The sequence below is a fragment of the Garra rufa genome, chromosome 21 (assembly GCF_049309525.1).
Source record: "Garra rufa chromosome 21, GarRuf1.0, whole genome shotgun sequence".
Taxonomy (NCBI): domain Eukaryota; kingdom Metazoa; phylum Chordata; class Actinopteri; order Cypriniformes; family Cyprinidae; genus Garra; species Garra rufa.
This window is the reverse complement of record NC_133381.1, coordinates 19,893,954-19,916,048: the sequence shown is the minus strand read 5'-3', so window position 1 is coordinate 19,916,048 and position 22,095 is coordinate 19,893,954. Positions and strand designations below refer to the sequence as shown.

Sequence of the window (22,095 nt, the reverse complement as noted above, 5' to 3'; positions counted from 1 at the left end):
GAATTAGACGTTTACCAGAGCTTTAAAATGCAAAATAAAAGTCAACCTGCACATAAAGTTAAAACATTCCGCTTTGTATGTAAATACAAATAAACGTATGTATATAAAATCAAAATAGAATTAAGATTTTATGCTTAGGAAAATATAATACAGACGCTGCTGGTTTATATATTGTTATTGTTTGGTAAATATATAAAAATGTAATAATAAAATAAAATAAAAGTCACCCTGCAGATAAAGTTGATATACATGCTTAGCCATACAACGCTGAAACAAATGTAGATATATAAATTCAAATATATATAAAGAGAGAATTTCAGTCGGTGCATTCTACAACGACACTTCGATTATAACTGGGAATTTAAGAAAAAGTTCGAGTTTGATAGTGCGGTCCGGTTCTGTTATCTAATGACTGGTGATAGATTCACTGCAGAGGCATCAAAACACATGACAGCGCATCATGAGGAGCATCCCGATCAGCTGGTCGTTATACGGGATCATTAAAGACCCAGGTAAGCCAAATGCATATATTTAATTATTTTAAATCATTATATTTCAAGTTTAGTGGAACACATAAACGCCAGCACAGTAAGTGGTCCATCATTAGGATTAACGTTACTCCTAAAGAATTTTAACCAGGACCTATAACAAATATTTATCAAGGATTCAGTAAAGCGACAGTGCTGAGTAACATCGTACATTAAAGTGTTTCTTATTAATGTAAATATCTGTTATTGTAGCTGCGAGACACAGAAGTGCGACATTGTGATGGAGCTCGGGCCTGCAGCACCACAGACAATATCAACAACCGCATCTTGTGCTGTTTTGTGATTATTACTTCGACATTAAATGACTGAAACCGCTTTAACCATCTGTTTTTAGATGCTTGTATATCTTAGATGAACCACATAATTACCGAACCTGGTATTTGCTTGTAATATTGGGTTCCAGTAGGCCAATTTGCATATATCTGTTTACCAGTGCGCTTTAATGGACAACATGGTCGAAAAGAGAACATTCATTTTGTTTTTAGCCATTGCAAAATTGCTAAAGCATATATGCTGAGTAAATTTAAAAAGTACAGAGAATAAAAAAGGTGAAGGAAATAAACTGTTCATCGCCCCTCTTCGTCTCACATTGCAGGTTTGCTGTAGAGTGCAGAGAATGCTGATGAGGATGGTGAGAAGAAGGAGGAAGATTTTCAGATGCCGACACAGCAGTGGGCAATCGTTCCATCACTGATTCTTGCACTGGAAGGGTAAACATTTTTGACTGGCCTTTTCTCAATCTCAGCAGTCAAACCTCATGGACCACAGAGCTCAGCGAGACAAGAGCAGGGCAAGCTACTTTGGAAATGTTAAAAACAGGTAAGGTTTGGCGGGGTTTAAAGAAATAGATGAAAAGCTCAATATAAGACCTATGTCATCTTTTGGGTTCAGATTGGGATCAAAGCTGCCTGCTGGAATTTCGCAGCCTCCAGGCTTCATTACTGCTCAGTGTTCTATTGGGGAATTGGGGAAGAGTGTTGGGCAAGAGTGTGTCAAAGGACAGCACCAAATCCGGAACCCCAAACTAAGACAGTACTATCTAAAGGGTACGTTAACTGATTTGTAAAGCACCTAACCACACATTTGTACCTTAATAGTGTTTGATTATAAAGTGACTTTTTTGAATAATGACAGTTAGAATTAAGGAGTAAGGATTTACACTATTGTTCAAGGTTTGGGGGTCAGAAAGATTTGTTTTCAAAGAAATGAACACTTTTATTTAGAAAGGTTGCATTAATTGGTCAAAAAGACAAATGTAAAGACATGTATAAGGTCACAAAACATTTTCGTTTCAAATAAACATTATATTCATCAAATAATTAAAAAAAATACCGCAGATTCAATATTAAGCAACACATTTTTTCAAAATTGATGATAATAGGAAATGTCAGCATATTCGCCTCATGTGTCACTGATGACTGGAATAAGAGATGCTGAAAATATGCTTTGCCATCACAGGATTGAAATGCATATTAAAATACTAAACAGTTGTTTTAAATTGTAATAATATTTATTGTATTTTTGATCAGAGAAATGCAGTCTTGGTGAGCTTATGACCATTTATTCCAAAAACATTATAAATATATATCTTAAATGATCTTAAACTTTAATATTGTGGTATACATTAAACTCAACTTGCAGTTTTTACACGCTTACATTATAAGTGTTGTAAATAACATACTTGGATTCAACTGTGACTGTCACACAAAGATTTAAAATTAGTTACTGCTTGTTAAACATTCTCTGTGTGTCTTTAGTTTAGACAGCTGAAGAAACAAACTGACAAACAAACACATCTGCTTTGGCTCTAGTTGATGCAGCTTGTGTTTTGCATTTTGTTTTCATAGAGGCGGCATTTCCAGCTAAAGATCCAGCATTGAAGACTTTGGAGTCATGCAGAAACAGTGAACATGGAGTGAGTAAAGTTTTAAAGCTTATTCACACACTCTATTGCCTTCGTAATACTGTTGATAAAAGATAGACGCCTCCATAAATATAACAGCCAACGTTTATGTCATACATTACTGTCATCTACTGATAACTTTAGAACAAAGGTTACTGGAAACACCCCAGGCTGTCTAGTCAAGCTGTGAAATATGTGTAATGAAACAGTCTAAATGGATATTTCAAGGAGAAGATGGAAACTTAACAGCAAATATATTGGGAGAATATCAACTGCAAAGAATTTGGTAACTATTTCATTATTTAAAATGAATTAACCAGGAAATAACACTGATGACCCAGCAAAATCTCTTCTCTTCTCTTCTCTACTTATTGTATCTGTTATTTTCTTATGTGTGAGGTGAATTATTGTTAAATAGTGTTCCACAAAAACACAGTGTTTGAAAATAGTTTGTGTCTGTGGTTATTTAAGCTCCACCTGATGAAGTGTGTTGCAACACTCCTTTTCTGCCATTTAGAAACAAACTGACTTGCATTAGTATGCTATGAAGTATGCTGGGTTTAAACAGTTTCAAGTCTAGAAATGATTGTCAAAGTGCTGAAAGTTGTGCTGTAGGTTTCACATTAAAAAGTTAAAGTTAAAACTATGCAAATCATAAGGCACCAGTATAAGAACAGCAGACTTTTGTGTGGATTTGTGATTTACATGTTATCAACCGATATTTGCGTGCCTGGAGACAGTTGGAGAAACTTAAGTTTTTGATGATCAGATATTACACTGTGCACAGAGTTCATTGATTTGTGTAACATAGAACAAAAAGAGCTCCACCTTCTAGTTTATGGAAAGAATGAAACCAGAAATAAAGGTCAGAATTGTTTCTGCAAAGGCTTTCTTTTATGTTGTCCCTATGTATTTTTATAATGCACAGTAAATCATATCTATTATATTTACTTTACTGTTCAAAGGTTTCAGGTAGATATGATTTTTTACTTTACAGCTCTTGAAATATGTCTATTATTCCCACCAAGTGAAACTGTAATATTATTAAATATTATTATATTCATTGCACTAACTTACAGTAACAAATGACTGTTTTCTATTTTAATATATTTAGCAAATGTAATTTATTCCTCCAGTCTTCAATGTCACATGATCATTCAGGAATCAATCTAATATATGATCCTGGACCACAAAACCAGTCATAAGGGTCAAAATGTCCAAATGAAGTTCTTAGCAGTGCATATTACTAATCAAAATTTAAGTTTTGATATATTTACGGTAGGAAATTTACAAAATATCTTCATGGAACATGATCTTTATTTAATATCCTAATGATTTTTTGTATAAAAGAAAAATTGATAATTTTGACCCATACACTGTATTGTTGGCTATTGCTACAAATATATCCGTGCTACTTACAACTGGTTTTGTGGTCCAGGGTCACATGGTTAACTTTACAGTTCATGTTCTTTAAAGAAATTCACAGTTAAGCTCATATTCATCTATCAGGACAGTTCTGCTACTTATTTACTTAAATACACAGGGAGACTAACTTGGAAAAGGAAAATAATCTATGACAGGAAGTTATAGCGTCCAATGATCCCATTTGCATGAATTCTGCATCTGTGTGATTGGCTCATAGTTTCTGAATGCTGTGACTCTATCCAGTCATCTGATGTCACAGGGCTATGAATAAGGAAATGAGGGGATGTACAGCAGTGTGGAAGGAAGGGAAGTGAAACCGTTGTCAGTCTGACTATGTCTTTCCTTATGAACCACCTCAAACAGTTACCCAAGAACAAGGCCTCGACTTCTACGGACACGGCTTCTGACCTGCATCCTAGACAAGAGCAAAGCCTCGATCATGTACTTGACATTGGTGTTGTGGGAACAGCGACTCTTGTGTCACCTTCCACAGATGCAGAATATGACAAGCTGATGGTAAGTGTGTTTACAAATGAATGAGGGTGTAACCTTAAAACAGCTGGTTGACATTTTATGCTCTTTTGGATGCTATTCTGTGGTGGTTTCACAATGGCTTCTTTTCTGCTGCTTTGTGTGATGTCTATATATCTCTCTTAGGATGTGGAGGCGGTTCCTTTACCTGATGGAAATGTATGTCTGTTGGCTCTTCCATCTGAATACGCTCAGGGGGAGGGGTCAGCTGGCATGTCTTGCCTCAAACTATTCTCTCGTTACATAACAGACAGAAAGGTGTTGTGTTTTTGTTATGCTGTTCTATATTTCTGTTATATTTCATAAAATGCAGCATATTTATTTCTAGCTCTTGATTCTGCTTGGTTTCTTGGTTTTCTGCTTGATTCTCACTAGGGTGTGGTCTCAGGAATATTGTTGGTGACTTCCAGTAAGATCTTCTTTGACCCTCAGAAGTCTCACCCACTTGTTCAGGAGAATGGCTGTGAAGAATATGTGTTCTCCTGCTCTGTGGATGATCTTGCCTCAGTGTCCTTCTACAAAGACATCTCTCACATTCACTTCAGCAAGGCAACACACAGGTGCTTCCTGGTTTACTGCTTGGACGCTGTTTCCAAAATTAAAAAATGGCCTTTGTACTGCCATATTATTTAAGCAATAACACTTTGTATTTTAATGTTTGTAACTTTTTTATAAGTATTTTTGAAATGTGCTTCTGTTACAAACTAGAGAAAAGAGAAAATAATAGTTGAATTTATAAAAAATAACCCCATTCAAAATTTTACTTACACTTGATTCTTAATACTGTGTTGTTACCTGAATGATCCACAGCTTTTTTTGTTTACTGATAGTTGTTCATGAGTCCCACAAATTCTTTAGTGTTTTTAGCATTTTTGTGTATTGGAATGCTTTCCAACAATGACTGAGAGATCCATCTTTTCACACTGAGGGACTCATATGCAGCTATTACAGACTGTTCAAATGATCACTGATGCTTCAGAAGGAAACACAATGCATTAAGAGCCGGGGGTGTAAACTTTTGAACAAAATGAAGATGTGTAAATTTTTCTTATTTTGCCTAAATATCATATTTTTTTCATGTAGTGCTGCCCTTCAGAAGCTACAGAATATGCTTCTTCTCTGAAATTTACCCTGATCTTCAAATTCAAAAAGTTTTCACCCCCTGGCTCTTGATACATAATTTTTTTTCTTCTGAAGCATTAGTGAGCTTTTGTACCTTCTTTAATAGATGCATATACGTTCAAAAACACAAAAATTCTGAAAAACTAAAGAATTTGTGGGACCTGAAGGATTTTTCTGAAGAACAGCAGGCAGTTTAACTGTTCAGGACAAACAAGGGACTCATGAACAACTATCACTAAAACAAAACACAGCTGTGGATCATGCTGGTAACAATACGTATTAAGAAACAAGAGTATATACTTTTGAACAGGGTCATTTTTTTTATAAATTCAACTACTATTTTCGCTAGCAAACTTTATGTAACTGTCTTATGTGAAATATCGTATTCTGGTCAGTACTAAATAAAAAATAACATGCGTTTTGTATGATCTTTTGCAGATTTTGTAAGCTTTTAACCTCAACTGTACATAATGTTTATATATAATTAAACCTTTTTCTTCCAGATTTAATAGTTGTAAGCCATCAAAGAGCAAAAAAGAGCACAAGAAAACCCGTCAGTCAGCATTAGAGTCTGTTCCTGCTCCCAAGTCCTCTGTTTCACATGATCCGACAGCAACTCCGAGTGCAAAACCTGAGGAAGAGGATGAGGAAGGTGGAGAGGCAGGTGACATGGCCGAAGCTGAGAAACAGCTGACTTTGGAGTCCGGGGGAATGCTAACAGCAGCTGCTACTTTCTGTTGTGGAGGACCTGACAGCGTTCAGAGAGGAAACAAAGAATATGAACACACAGACAAAACCGAACAGCAATCATATTTGGAAAGACAACTGTTAGGTAATCACTTATACTAAATAATAAAAACAAAGATTATCTCTTTTTTTTATCACTAAATTCACTTATTGTTATTGCTCTCTTTACTCATCAGGTACTTGTGCGTCTACATCTAGTGGTGTAAATGGATCTCTGATGTTTGTGAGAATTCGACAGAAGCTTCAGCATGTGAAGAAAAAGACTTTCTCTAAATCTAAAATCTCCTCTAGAGACGCCTGGTTCGCCATGCAGCAGGAAAGGTACGTAAGCCTTACCTAGACTACACAGTCTGCCTAAGGAAATGAAATAAACAGCAAGACAGGGCGGAAATATGCTGGTAGTGTTATAGCACAAACTGCTTCATCTCACTTTCTTGTTTCTTCTCTCTTTCTGACATTTTGTGCTGTAGTTCAGATGAGCTTTATGCTTACCTAAGCCAGCATCGGCCAGACCTGTGCATTCTGGAAGGAGGTGAAGAGGACGAAGCAGAGCGTGATGAAGAGGATTTTGTGCTTCTGGATGAGGAGGAGCAGGAGGAAGAGGAGGGGTCTCCGCTTGAAGGCCAGGCCGGGGAGGACTGGGAGGTTGGTCATTTACATGCTTTGCTCTTTGCAAATATGTTTACACTCACTGCTGTTCAAAAGTTTGGGATCAGTTAGATTTTAAATGTTTTTTAATAGAGTCTCTTATGCTCATCAAGGCTGTAGTTATTTGATCAAAAATACAGAACAAACAGTAATATTGTGAAATATTATTGCAGTTTCTAATATTGGTTTCCTGTTTTAACATACTTTAAAATATAGTTTATTTCTGTGACGCAGTATTGAATTTTCATCAGCCATTACTCCAGCCTTCAGTGTCACATGATCCTTCAGAAATCATTCTAATATACTGATTTATTGTCAGTGTTAAAACTGATAATTCTTTGATAAATAAAAAGTTAAACTTTTCTAATAATATAAGTCTTTGCTATCACTTTTTATCTATTTAACACATCCTTGCTTTCTTTTTAAAAAAGAGAACAAATTTACTGACTCCAAACTTTAAAACAGTTATGAAAGAGTTGGTCAGTCATATACATGTTGTCCCTTTACAGATGGTGACAGTGGAGGAGAGTGGGCCAAAAGCTGCTGTCTCTGCTGAACCAGAAGATTTGAGTCACATTCTGAACCAGAGTGTCATACTGGATGCCCAACAAGTTAAAGAGGTCAGTATCTAGTACGTACTACCATACAGTCAAACCAAAATTTATTCAGACCTTCAACATTTCTCACATTATCACAGTTTATTTGCCATAGTTTAGAAAATGGTTAAAAAAATGACAGTTAAACTGTGTCAGAACAAATTTATCTTGATAATGTCACGTAACCTTGATAGAAAGGTATGTAATGGATTACAATCAACTAAAAAAAATCAGACAGCTGTTTACACAGCTATCGATACAATTAATTTTGTTCAGTCTGTGGTGTAAAAAGGTCACATTAGCAGTTAAAGAAAAAACACTTAAGCAAAAATGATCAGGTTAAAGTGTCTGAATAATTTTTGGTCCCAAATTTTAATCAGTTTTACTGGTAGTCCACAGTATGAAGAATTTTTGAGTGTAATATGTCAGAGTTTACTTTATTTTGTTATCCTCACTTACATAAATGAACTATAGTGTCCTGCACCCAAGTAATAACATAAAAAATAATACACAATATTGCCAAAAGTATTGGGACACTCACTCACAGGTTTGACTACTGTAGTAATTTCCATGGGTACAGATCCTATTGTTTAAGCATATAATGATATTCTAGGGGATTGTGTTCTTCTAATTTGATAGCAACAGCTTTGACAGGACCCTTTTCTATTCTAACATGACAATGCCTCTCAGAAAGCAAAGTCCTAATCCCAGCTGAACATCTCTGGAGTGATTTTAAATGCAGACTTTGAACCAAAAACTCATCACCCAAACACCAATGAATTGTACCTATGGGTGTAGTCATTTTTGACACTTCCAAAACGTTTGCAACAGAGATAGAAATGCAATTTATAAATACATGAATTGTTTCCATCTTTGTTGCCACAGTTTTGGAAGTGCCTTTTTCTGTTCTAAAGAGGGGGGTGTCCCAATACTTTTGTCCATATAGTGTATGTACAAGTCATTGGTGTTTGGTGATGAGGGCCCTGTCAAACCTGTTGCTGTAAAATTCAAACCTGTTCATTAGAAGGAGGTGTCCTAATACTTTTAGCAATATAGTATGTCTGGCGCCTGAATAATTTTTGATTTGACTGTACATGAAATATGCTTACCCAAAGTCATGCTTTGCAAAAAAAGACTTGACTTGATTCTGAAGGCCAAGTGTGTTTAATTAGTAAATTGTCTTCTCTCAGATCTCAAAAGAACTGCCTCCACGTACAATCGGATACACGTGGCAGCTGTCGTACAGCACGGACAAACACGGGGCCAGTCTCAAGACTCTATACAGAAAACTCAGCACCACTGACTCGCCTGTGCTGATTCTTATCAAGGACCACAACCAGCAGGTCAAACATTTTTCACAGCTCTGATCAGAATGGCCATTTAAAGGTCAATAGTCACTGTTCATGTGATTTTAAAGAAGTTGTTGCCTCCCAGAATAAAAAATTCCTGATAGTTTATGCACCCCCCATGTCATCCAATCATGTCGCAAAGACATTACGTTTTTTGAGGAAAACATTCAAGGATCTTTCTCCATATAATGGACTTCAATGGTGACCAACGGGCTAAACATCAAAAATGGAAATTTCAGTGAAGCTTCAAAGGGCTGTACACGATCCCAGCCGAGAAATAAGGGTCTTATCTAGCTAAACAATCGGCCATTTTCTCAGAAAAATACAAATTTCTATACTTTTTAACCACAAATAAGCAGAGGCGGTGGTACCGACACAGTGTTTACAAAGCAAAAGTGCAAAAAAAGTGAAATCCCCTTTACAAAAAAAAGGTAAAACAAAGATGTCAGGCGATTTTGAAGTTGGAGGAGAAAATGGGTTTTTCACCCAACCGCGCATGACCTTTCCAACATGATTACACAATGCGTAAATATGCGCATGCGCACTGCAAAGCGAATGCAAGATGAAAATTTGTGATTAAAAAGTGTATAAATTTACTCTTTTTTTTTGTTTTGTTTTTGTTTTTTAAGAATGACTGATCATATCGCTAGAGAAGATCCTTAATCCTCGGCTGGGATCATGTAGATCCCTTTGAAGCTGCATTGAAACTGCAATTGGGACCTTTAAATCATTGGCCACCATTGAAGTCCACTATATGGAGAAAAATCCTGGAATGTTTTCCTCAAAAAAACTTAACTTCTTTGCAACTGAAGAAAGAAAGACATGAACATCTTGGATGACATGTGGAAGTGAACTTTGCTTTAATTCCCCACAATGAATTGAAATATTGCTTCTAAGACAGATGTTTTGCTCTTGTAAATGTATATTGGTTAGTTACTGAATGGTTTTTACTACTACTTAGGTTTTTGGGAGCTTCCTCTCACATCCGCTGCATCCTAGTGAGGCATTTTATGGAACTGGAGAGACCTTCCTATTCCTGTCTCATCCACGCTTTAAGGTAAATTCCAATAAAGACTTCTTTCAGCATATTTATTGTCAATGAGGGAAACAAATAGACAGGTGTACAATGAAAATATCTTTTAAACGCCTTCAACTTTCCATTTGTTTTCTTTAAGTGTTTCCGCTGGACTGGAGAAAACTCTTTTTTTATCAAAGGAGATTTGGACTCTTTTGCCATTGGAGGAGGAAGGTAAATATTGGTATTGTGCAAAAATGTTCATTTGCAAATCTAAATGCAGATCTTCTTCTTAATTTTAGATTTATAAACCTAATTTGTCTCCTTTCATCCCAGTGGTCACTTTGGTTTGTGGGTGGACGAGAGGTTATTCTTGGGCAGAAGCAGCCCCTGTTTTACCTTTAATAACTGCAGCCTGTCTGAGACCAACGACTTCACGATTCTAGAGTTGGAAGCCTGGACGTTCGGCTGACACGACAAGCATTGAAAATAATCCAAAACTTCATGATTTAGTGGAAATATGGCCATTAACAGACAAACTAATTCTTTAGAGTTTACTGACACCTGTAAATCAAAGGAAAGAGGCAATGCGGACTGTGAACAGCGGATATTCAGCTCGAAGGTAAGTCAAGGGAATGAAAGCTCACCTAACATCTTTACCACCATGATGAAGAAAACCCGTTTTGTCTTGTGATTAAGATGCTTTTGGGTCCAGTTCATTATTTGAATGTGTGCACTTCATCACAAGAAATAATATTCTGGGACAGAATGGAGGACTGTCTGCATAAATAACATCATCTAAGCAGTATGTGTTTGTACTGGTGAGGTTGATCACAGATCCTGTGGTTACAGCTTGAATATTGTGATGAGGAACTTTTTTTTATCCGTGTTGAATAAGCAACGCCCTGACTAAATATCACTGATTAAAGCCTCGTCCACTTTTAGTCAGCACAGCAATGGCTATAAACACTGGTTTAGGCATTAGTTTAAACCCACAGCTATACTTTTACACATGGAAAAGGTTTCTCAACACTCAAGCCAAAACAAAACCAAGACAAAAATGACTTTGGGTCAAATACCACACACATAAACATCACACAACCCTCAGTTGCATGTTTCTTGAGTCTTATGAGGCTTTTTGTGTTGCAGTCTTTTCTTAGACATCCACAAAAAGTCTTAAGTACATGTGTGGATGGGTTTCCAGACTGTAGGAAAGCCTTCTTTCTGTAAATAACTCTTACAATGGTAATAACATCAGTTCACTAAGTTATCTGTACAAAAAAAAAATGATAGTCCTACAAAACCAATGCAATATTTATACATGTGAAACTGGAGTCACTCAGTACTGAAAGTGTTCATTAACTCATTATCTAATAAATGATCAGATTAACAACAACACTGTTTTATTTATTTAAAAAAAAAAAAAACATTTGACACCGGTGGAGAATTGCATTTACACAAACTGCAGTTACTTTTTTCATGCACTACCATTTAAAAGTTTAGGGTCAGTTCGAAATTGTAATTTTTATTCAGCAAGGACGCTTAAAGAAAACTCAGTCATTAATTAGTCATCCTTATGTCGTTCCAAATTTTTGATGAAATTCAAGCTTTTTGACCCTTGTAAGCTTTGTAAAATTATGGTTGAACCACTGATGCACATGGACTATTTTATCGATGTCCTTACTACATTTCTGTGCCTTGACCGTGGTAGTACCCTTACCATCTTTGAAGGGTCAGAGAGCTCTCGGATTCATAAATATCTTAATTTGAGCTCAGAAGATAAACAAAGGTCTTGTATGTTTGGGGAGTAATTAGTGACAGAATTTTCATTTTTGGGAGAACTATGCCTTTAAATTAATCAAAAATGACAGTAAAGACATTGAACATTCTATTAATCTATTTCACTCAGTGTCTACAAAAAATATTAAGCAGCACAACTCTTTTCAACATTGATGAAAAAGAAGTTTCTTGAGCAGCAAATCAGAAAGATTTCTGTAGGATCATGTAGGATCCCAAACTTTTGAATAGTAGTGCAAAAGTTACCTGCTGAAAAGATTAACAGCCTATTGCACCGTTTAAAGACAATGAATACTCTGTCAACTAGTGTTCCTTCCTGTTTCTACTCTGGTCTACAGCTTAAATGTGATAAAAGAATCAGACGTGAGTGCATGTGAGCTTTTTGCATTATATTTAATTTATAAAAGACAAAAAATTAGATGTCGCTAACTGACCATTATGTACCTCCACCCTTAGATGAAAGTGGATTTCAGGCGTGATATATTAGAGCCCATGGCAGCTTTCCTGCAGCTGTGTTGTGCTGAAATCCAAAGCTTTGCTTTGTGTGTTTTAGCATAGTGCCAGTATTCTGTTCAGACACAGAAAAGCAGACGTTGCGCTTCCACAGACTTAAACAACAACATCAGGCCTGATCTCACCCTGATTGGGCTTTCAGACCAGACCATCACAAACTGCCTAATCGAGGAAGCAACAGCCAGCACCCTTCTGTGTCCTACAGAACTATCTGGAAATTATGCAGCAAAGCATAAGTGGCTTTGTATGCATGAAACAAAAGTATAAAAGTGGTTTTATCAGATCAATATACAACATAATGCAGTTTCAGTTCATTCGTCTGAACAATGGATCAGACTAATGACATTCGTCACTCAAGAAGTATTCTATATAAAAATATATGAGTTTCATTGGGTGACAAACTACTCTTTTGACCCTAGTGACAACATGTTATATTGAGCATTTACATGTAATGCGTCACTTTAAGGAAGCTGCCTTCTGAATGAGAAAATTCTGTCGGCTCCTCCACACTCAGTTCCTAAAATCAGACACGGGGGAGCGGAGCTGATATCAGTGCTTCTTTTCTCTTTTTTCCCCCCTCATACACTCCCCTCTAATGTGCACCGATGTTTCTGGAAAGATCTCATATCAGTTTTATGACTCCAGGTAAGGTCTAGCCTTTTCGAGTCCTTCCTGCAGGAAGCGAATGTATGTGGAAGCTGAAGGATCCTCAAAACCTGCTGAGAAACTGATAGCAGGCCCTTCTTCCTCTGGTTTCATGGATGTCTGGTCCAGGAAATTATTAGCATTGATGTGATGAACCTAGAGAAGTTACAGTGATATTCATCTAAGCAACCTGAACATGAACAGTTGGCACAGACTGAATAGTTGGTTAAGAAAGCTAAAGCAGACTCACCACAGTGCCGTTGGGCAACGCCACCATCATCTCCACTGGAAAAGTGTACTTTTCCAAATGTAAAGTAGCCTTTTCACTCAAATGCAGATTCTTTTTATCAGCCTAAGTGAAGGGAAATCACATTTAGCACTAATGTCTATTAAAAAAAAAAAAAAAAAGTACCGTTTTGTTTAACTTTACAACATGTGTCAGCTAAATAACCCAAACTTCCCACCTGCAGATCCTCCAGCTCTTTGACTAGAGACCAGCTGCTGATAAAGCTCTGGTTGAGCAAGGCCAAAACGGGCGAACTCTCGAGGACTGTTTCTCGAAGAGTCCGCCCCGAACCTAAACGGAAATAAGGAGTGAGAGAAGTGTACAGAATGCAAATTAGAGAAACATCTAATGTACAATATTTGAAAGAACCTTAGAACTCTAGCTTTAAAACAGTTCTGATGCATGATTAAAGGGATAGTTTACCCAAAATTGAAAATTTTGTCAAGAATTATTTACGTTGTTCCAAACCCACAAGACCTTTGTTCATCCTCGGAACACAAACCAAAATATTTTTTATGAAATGTGATAGCTATTTGACCTGCATAGACAGCAATGCAACTGAAATGTTCCCAGGCCAAGAAACATAGTACATTGTTAAAATAGTCCATTTGACATCAGTGGTTTAACCGCAATTTACGAAGCTATGAGAATAATTTATAAATATAAATAAATTTATTCAACATTTCTTCTCGATAATGGCAGAATGCATGATTTTAAGGAGAAGAATTGTTGAATAAAGTCATTATTTTTTGTTTTCTTTGCACACAAAAATATTAATGGACTGTTTTACGAATGTCCTTACTATGTTTTTGGGTCTGGGAACATTTCAGTAGCTTTGCTGTCTATACAGGGTCAGAGAGCTAAAGGATTATCATCAAAAATATCTTAATTTGTGTTTCAAAGATGAACACAAAGGTCTCACGGGTTTGGAACAACATAAGGGTGAGTAATTAATGGCAAAGTTTTCATTTTTGGGTGAACTGTCCCTTTAACTGCACCAAAACTTTGTATTATTTGTTATGCCTGTTTTTGGGTGTCCAACCTCAGCATGACTGGTCATCCAGAGCTCCCCAGAGCAGGATGGAGTGAACCAGCTTCTTCTCTGCATCAGCTCTGCTAAAGGCCTCACTGAATGGTAAATATGGCACCTTTCAAAAAGAAAACATCGATGAGATTGATAACAACAACATTGCAAACACTTCAACTGTTCAACCATCATCAGAAAAAATGCAATGATATCTTGTAGATTTCAGGTGTTTAAGTATAATCTGTGATATAGTTGAGGATTGAGAGGCAGGGGATTCACCTTACCTTTTTAAATGGGTACATTGTGACCTCCAGGCATCTGGATGCTGCTTCTCTGCTCAGCTCTTCACTCCAGACAATCTCCTCAAAGACAAACTGAATGGGCTCTCCTCCCTCCCCTCGGCTGTCAATCTTGTTCCCCTGCTCGTCATAGATCACTGAGGGAGTGGAGGGACCTTCTGCCCTGAGCTCCATCTAAAAACATATATGGCCCATTTACTGTACCTCATGCATGTTTCAGCTAAGAATGCAATAAGAAAACCTGACTAAAAAATGTGCAGCAAAAGCATTTTTAGTATTATGTATACCACAATTTAAAACCCTCAGAAGATGAGCACTAACCTGAGGCAGGTATCCAATATCCACCTCCATGTTGCTGCTTTCACTGCCTCCATAAAGCCACTCCATGTCCACATTCAAAGATCTGCCATATAAAACACAGAATCAACTAGGGCTGCAGGATAATGGTTAAACTGATATGTTTTTTTTTTTTTTTTAAATCTCATCTAGTTTCCAGAGTATATTTATAGTATTTAACAAATTCTCTACATTAAGAAGTAATACAGTTAAATCTCTACTTATTCCAAATACCTAATAACCTACTGTTTTTCTATTAAAGGGGACCTATTATGCAAAAATCACTTTTATAAGGTGTTTGAACACAGTTGTGTGGCCGCAGTGTGTAAGAAAAACAGCATATAATGTTACAAATAAACCCACTCATTTTTTTTTAATAGTCCCAATAAATCAAAAACAGAACACGTCCCTACATCACTGTAAGGAGAAATTCCGCCCATTTGGGACGATCTCTGCCCTATCAGCATAGACACAGCCCTGAGTGAGAAGCCGCAGTCCGCCATTACGTTTTTCTTGCTGTAGCTGCTGGAGATATAGAAAGCCAGCACCAAAGAGGCATTACAAGTGTTGTGTTTTGGGATGCATCAACGAACATAGGAGTCTCCATAGACTTCCCTCCACCTGAGCCACTGAGGACACAATGGGTAAATTTCATTTTCAAAGGAAATGTCCCCAGGAAAAGGATTACTGACTTATAAACCAAGTATGTTTTCTGAGAGTTTCTGACATTTTCAGTGCGTGAGATTGTCCTGTTTTGTTTTTGCCAGCTCTTGTAGCTCCGCCCTCTTCTGAAAAAAAGGGCCAGGAGCACCAGCTCTTTTGCATTTAAATGGACAAACACAAAAACTGTGCGTTTTGGCTTATACTCTAAAAATGCAATTTTAACAAGCTATAAAATAAAAATTTATCCGTCAGGTATTTTGAGCTAAAACCTTACTTAAGTCTCTGATTAGTGTTGGATCGAGTCCGAATCTTTAGCCATTCGAGTCCGAGTCCAAAACGGGGCGAGTCGGACTCAAGTCCAAGTCCAAATGGGTCGAGTCCGAGTCCAACTGAACACTACTGTTTGTCAGTATCTTAACCTTGTTTTAACCTTTCCAACTAGAATAAGGCAATGACAATTTAAATGTAAAAAAGCAAACAGCTATTGCATATTGCCATTTGGATTTTTGATTTCACACCATCTTATAATTAGTGTCCTGCTCAGCAAACTTTAAAGTCATGTAACAGAAGTTATAACTTATGTATTGTGACATATTTCAGAGTGAAACAGCTTTTAGAATGTGAAAAATTATAGGGCAGGACAGAACTTGTCTTTATTTGCTGTTATATAGTAAATGTATAAATTCAATGGGGTGGGTAGGAAGCTTAGTGAATGAGACCTGAGGAGCAGAAAATTCACATCTTATCTCTGATTTTGGCTGTTTTGGGTTTTATATGATGAATGTTAAGACCTTAGACAGGGTAGATGGCATTTTGATTTTTTTTTTTTTCTTGGATGAAAATGATGCTGTAAGGTGACAGTTTTTAAGAAGCAGTCTATGGAGGCCATGGAATAAAAGAGTAAAAAAAAAAAAAGTAAATTTGAGTTTATATTTCAAAATTCTGACTTTATTTTCACAATTCCGAGATTATATTTCACAATTTTGATAAGAAATGACATTCTCCCTTTTCCCCTCAGCTCAAAATCATGAGTTTAAATCCCACACTTCTGACATTTTTCCCCTCAGAAAACTCTGAGTTAATTTGAGTTATAAAGTCCGAAATACAACATATAAAAAAAAAAAAAAAAAAAATTCTGAATTGTGAGATAAAATAGGCAAATTTAATATGACGCAGTCTGCTGCAGCAGGTTTACATTGCTGTCGCTTTAAGACCGGATGCACCGATCATATATTGTGACACATCTGTATTTCTCCCAACGGTTTAAATTCACTCACAAGACAAAACCGACTGCATTTGCATTAATACTCTCCAAGACGGTGCATTTTGACATTACTTTTCGTGTAAATGTGTAGCAATAACATCCAAAAGTAAACTTAATTCAGCATTTGCACGCTTACTGAGAGGCGCTTTCGTTGAGCGCACTTTGAGGGTTTGTGTATGCAAAGAAACCAGCAGGCTTTCAAGTTCTGGCAAGACTTTTAAACAAGTGCGAATACTGAATGTCACTTTCGTAATAATGCGAGTCAGTAAAATTTCCGTCAACTGTCCCTGGACTCGGCAATTATTCCCGAGTCCGAAAAGCTTGAGTCCGAGTCAGAACGCATCCGAGTCCGTGACAAGTCCGACTCCGCTAAAAATTTAACTCGAGACCGGACTCGAGTCCGAGTACAAGTCCGAGTACCCCAACTCTATCTCTGATGTCCTCAGAGTGTGTATCTTACATCTTGTAAAAAGGGGCATAATAGGCCACCTTTAATATGGATGAATGTGGAACCAGTGGACAAATATTGCAGACAATTATGCTAAAATAACTGAGAGAAACAGACTAATTATGCAGCCCTACACTCAACACCTTAAAAGTTCTTGCAATTAGGAACAGTGGAAGGAAGACTGACTTGTCATTTGGAACGTAGAGGTGAAACTCTCGGACGTGAGAAGCATCTTTGGAGAGGATGATGTTACCAGCAAACTGCCCAGGAGTGAACCAGAATGGAAAGTCTGGAACATCATTTAGCTGGAACTCAGCATGGATTCTGTAATTAGTATGACAGCACAATATGATCAGACTCGGTTAGAGGCTCACTTTTAAAAAAAGTTAAAACTGAAATTACAATCAGATATTCTTTAAGTTACATACACAGAACATTTGGATGACGAAAACCTTACATGTTTTTTTAACTCACCTGAAAACAATGTCATAATAGAAGTCACTAGCAGCCCGGATACAAGCCACAGCTCCCTGTGAAGCGAAGCGAGTTTTCACAAAGGGTCGCGGATGAAACATACTCAGCAGAGAGTGGATCAGCACCTGGAGGGAAATGAAACAGTCACATCATCTATCCAGCAACTAAACAAATTGACTAAACAAGCCCTTGATAACCTCAGATCACCAATTTTTCAACGTGGGTAAATCAAAGTAACATTAAATGAAAACGGTTTGTTGATGTAATTCAGCTCAAGCATCTAAACAAATACAACTATCTGAACAATTTTAAATGGTATATTTATACCTCTTTTCCTCGTGGTGTGGGAGGATGATAGCGGTTGTTGGGAAGGTAGCCAGTGAAGATGTTCAATTCGCTGGGAATGATCCACCAAGTATCGCCCAGGGCAGATTTCCCACTGGGTGGCAGGAAGGCTTTGAACTGACTGGCATAAAACGTGGATGAAGGAACAGCTGGACGTTTCCAAGATCTCAGCCCACTAAGAGAGCTGTGTGAAACCTGACGAGAAAGACACTGCACTCAGTTTACCTTATAAACACATTTTGGGTTTGTACCTTGTGACATGTCCACATTCTATAATTGTTTAATAGTTTTAAGCTTAAATTTTCACCATATCTTATACATTCTCATTTCTTATTATGGGTAGTTGTAATTCAGTTATAAATTTTGTAATCATTTAAAAGATTTTAAAGTATCACCCTGTCTGTTTATAACCTTGTTAGCAGTTCAGACACATTTATAATAATGTGTAGTGTTTAAATTACCCCTAAAAAGCCATCTTTGCTTTTAGTCATGCTTTCCAGCAGTAGCGGCTGCATTTTAGCATTCAGGGTCAGTGTCTCTCCATTTGGGTCATGTGGTATCTCCTCTTCAAACTCTGGGGGAGGTGCCACACCTTCAGGCAACAGAGATCAGGCATTACAATAATGCTTTAAAACACACAGCTGGAATTCAGTTTTCTACAGTGATAGAAACTATGGCCTTGAATCTTAATTCTGCTTCAATAGACAATATCTGCCAGTGAAAGGATGTTAGTGCTCAGAAAGTGCGCTGAAAGTGCACAGAGAGCAAGAGTAATACCTGTGAGTTTTTCTGCAATGGGTTTGAATTCCTCTGGACTGAGATAGAGGTCTTGATCAGTATCCAGGGATGAGAAGAAAAAGAGTCCGTCTGCTCCCAGTGCCTTTAGTCCTGCCTCCTACAAAAGACACAATCCAAACACAAAAGAAACCTCTATTGGCAGCACTGAACGTAAGCAATGCAACTGAACCGAACAAAACTCGCATATTTTGCTGATGACAATGGTCAGTTATTGTCATGTTTAGGGCTGTGCTAATTGGTCTGACTCCAAAAAAACATTTGGAGTACTATTGACTGCCAAAAGTTATAAAAAACTAAAAAGATGATTGCAAAAACTTAGGAACAAAAGGCGTTTGTGGTTGGCTGAACTGAAACATGACAACATTTGTGTTTGTTCTTATCATTTTCAGTCAGGCAGATGAAATATTACGCTTATATCTTAATTAAAGCTGCCCGTACATGTCTTTACCACCTATTAACTTTAGTTTGTCAAAATATTGCGCAGTAGTACATTAATCATATGAGTATCGCCAATATGACCGCACATCTGGGTAACTGGCCAATTCGTGATGTAAGTGCAAACCATCTTTTAATTTTGCAATTAGTTAAATAATCTGTTATAAATAAAAACAATCTGCTTTATTTACAGATTCTTTTTATACTCGATTACTCATCAGTGCTTGATTCATTACGAATCACATGTTTGAAAGACACGATTCAATGAGTCAGTGGCTTGCTGACTTTTGAACTACTCGGACTGATTCATCCGAATCATTCAGACTGGTTCTGCTGACCTGTTCCATTGATTTATTAAAAAGATTCGACTCGAATGAGCTGTATGCTGTATGCACAGCATATTTACCCTGAGGCAATAGGACACAATGTCTACGTCATTGTGTCTACTATTTATTTTTAACTGAATTCTTGACATACTTTTTATGTTGTGTCTGGGTTTATTATCTTTCTGAGAAGTAGGGTAGCCTGGAAAGTCTATTTGTTGTACGAAGCGACACAGAAGTAACACAGATATATGAGAAAGAGGGGAGTTGGTGCTCCAACAGACTTGCCCAGCTGTGGCAATTATCCAACCCTTATAAAACAGCGGGCAGCTGGAACAGCAGATGTAAGTTTACTGTTCTCACACAACAAAAGAAAGACGTGGCAAAGACAGTTCAGGTCTGGATAATTAATCTTAGAAGAATATTTGAAACTAAATTCTATTGCATTTTAACAAACTGCAAGGGCTACATGTGGCTTGAACAGTTGCGGTAAATCACTAGGAAGCATCCCCCCTTCACGGGTCAAACTGCAATGAAATTCTGACCAAACTGGTAGTAACTTACATGTCGTTTCACAAGCTGGACGTCCTGGTAATATTTAATACAAAAGGCGATGAAGGGAACAGCAGCGATGAGAAATAAACTGGAGAGTTGCACGAAACGTGAGCGGGCGCGTCTGCTGGATGGAGTCGCGCAATCTTCATTATGATCATCCTTTGGCTCTCCAGCAGGAGTTTTATCCACGTCTGCGGCCATCATCTAATAAATGTCTCTATCTGCTATGTAAATCACTACTGGGCAGCAAAAATAGCCCAGAGCGATATAAAAACTCTTAAGTGAAGTCACACTGTAGTCATTGGTTCGTCTTCGGTGTACAGTGAGCCGTTACATCGTAGCGGCGCAAGAGGAAATCACTCCTGCTTCTCCTGTTAGTGGATCACGTCTGACGCTCTTAAAGGGCCAGTGCGCACATTCATGCCTTTGAACTGGATGGGCGTTTGTTTAAATATTGTGAGCTGCCCTTCTAGACATTATTCAGAAGGTGACAACGTTGGTGAAAATGCTGTCTAGCTAGGCAGCCAAATAGGTTTTGAAACAGCATATGGTGTACGACCATAATTATAAGGTTCGGGGCCAAAGAATGTACTGGATCTGTCTTTTTGTCCTTTGTGCTAATAGTTAAATATTTGTGTAATGTACGTAAAAAGAACATTTCAACCACAGGCAAACTAGACGTGTAGACTATTTCAGTTAACAATAAGTGAGAACGAAAGAATTGGGTCAATAATATTCAAAAATTAGGAAACAAAAAGGTTATGAACATTATTTTTCATACTTGTTCAATAAACCATAAGTATTGCATGTTTGCATATGCTCCTGTGGAACAGTCAATAAGATGCCAACAGTTCCCAGGCAATTGAAGGCATAGTTCACCCAAAAATGTAAATTATGTCATTAATTACTCACCTTCTTGTTGTTCCAAACCCCTAAGACCTTTGTTCATCTTAGGAACACAAATTAGGACATGTTTGATAATCTTTCTGACCCTCCGTAGACAGCAATGCAACTAAAATGTTCCCAGACCAAGAAATGTAGTAAGAACATTGTTAAAATTTGACATCAGTGGTTTAACCGTAATTTTACACAGCTAGAATGCTTTTTGTGCACAAAGAAACTTCTTCATTCAACAATTCTTATCTTCCGCTCCATTGTCCTCCACCATTATTGAGTACCACAATGCATTTGCATAGGAACACTTACTCCCGCATAAGATCATTCACTCCTCCCACCAACAATCCCTGCCGGACCTAAGACTTTAACCTGCAACCTTCAGGTTACAAGTCTGACTCTCTAACTATTAGGTCATGACTGCCCCTAATGGGCCCCTAATAAAGCCAGTTACGAAACCTTAGGATATAGAGACCTTTTTATGACTCTAAAAAAAAAAACACCAGAAGAAGGATTCCCATGGTCCCTGGTCACCTGAGTGAACAGGCCATAGTACTGCTGCAGGGAGGCATTAAGACTGCATAGGTGGCCAGGGCAATAAACTGCCATGTCTGTAATAAAGGAGGCCTAATACAGTGGTACAAGCAGACAGGAAGGACAGCTTATCATTTCAAACCATAAGTAACCATGTGTCATACAGTCGTGTTTGCGAACTTACAAGTGTCTTGGAACTGTCAAATCCAGTGTAGTCCACCAAGATGAGCATTGTATTACTGCACTGTAGTAGTTTGCACATCAACAATTGGCAATTATCTGCCATTCTTTGCCTCACCTCTTAAGCTCTTTCACGTTGGATGGGGTCTGGCAGACATTGTCTATAAGCCACTCTTGCTGTGTGCTTAGGGTCATTGGCCTGTTGGAAGGTGAACCTTCAGCCCAGTCTGAAGTTCTGAATGCTCTGGACAGGGTTATACATTTTGATGCATTGGAGCTTTTCTTCTACTCTGACAAATCCCTCAGTCCCTCCCACTCAAAAAACAGCCCCACAGCATGAGGCCGGCAACTGCACACTTTACTTTTGGGATGTACTCTGCAGGTGAGCATTGCCT

General features: G+C 37.6%; 2 protein-coding genes across 3 annotated transcripts; one reads left to right on the top strand and one right to left on the bottom strand.

The window, feature by feature from the left end:
- The first annotated feature begins 244 nt into the window (after window positions 1–244).
- Window positions 245–11,280, top strand: LOC141295888 (oxidation resistance protein 1-like). Of its 2 annotated transcripts, XM_073827169.1 has the most exons (15): window positions 245–512; window positions 1,144–1,367; window positions 1,440–1,594; window positions 2,396–2,463; window positions 4,240–4,392; window positions 4,534–4,665; window positions 4,783–4,967; window positions 6,033–6,361; window positions 6,453–6,597; window positions 6,747–6,921; window positions 7,434–7,544; window positions 8,711–8,863; window positions 9,831–9,926; window positions 10,045–10,118; window positions 10,221–11,280. In XM_073827169.1, exons 2-15 carry the CDS (start codon window positions 1,306–1,308, stop codon window positions 10,354–10,356), a joined length of 1,974 nt encoding a protein of 657 aa, XP_073683270.1. In that variant the 5' UTR covers window positions 245–512; window positions 1,144–1,305; the 3' UTR covers window positions 10,357–11,280. The 2 variants fall into 2 exon arrangements, with proteins under 2 accessions (XP_073683270.1, XP_073683271.1); XM_073827170.1 differs by lacking the exons at window positions 245–512; window positions 1,144–1,367; window positions 1,440–1,594; window positions 2,396–2,463 and adding an exon at window positions 2,607–2,737.
- Window positions 11,281–12,565: 1,285 nt separating this feature from the next.
- LOC141295886 (selenoprotein N-like) lies at window positions 12,566–20,465 on the bottom strand. Its single transcript, XM_073827168.1, has 12 exons — window positions 20,102–20,465; window positions 18,759–18,876; window positions 18,443–18,573; window positions 17,964–18,176; window positions 17,637–17,761; window positions 17,349–17,486; window positions 14,773–14,854; window positions 14,437–14,625; window positions 14,168–14,273; window positions 13,304–13,416; window positions 13,090–13,191; window positions 12,566–12,995 (listed from the first exon to the last, which is right to left on the bottom strand). The coding sequence occupies exons 1-12, from the start codon at window positions 20,294–20,296 to the stop codon at window positions 12,828–12,830; spliced, it is 1,680 nt and encodes a 559-aa protein (XP_073683269.1). The 5' UTR covers window positions 20,297–20,465; the 3' UTR covers window positions 12,566–12,827.
- Window positions 20,466–22,095: the final 1,630 nt, after the last annotated feature.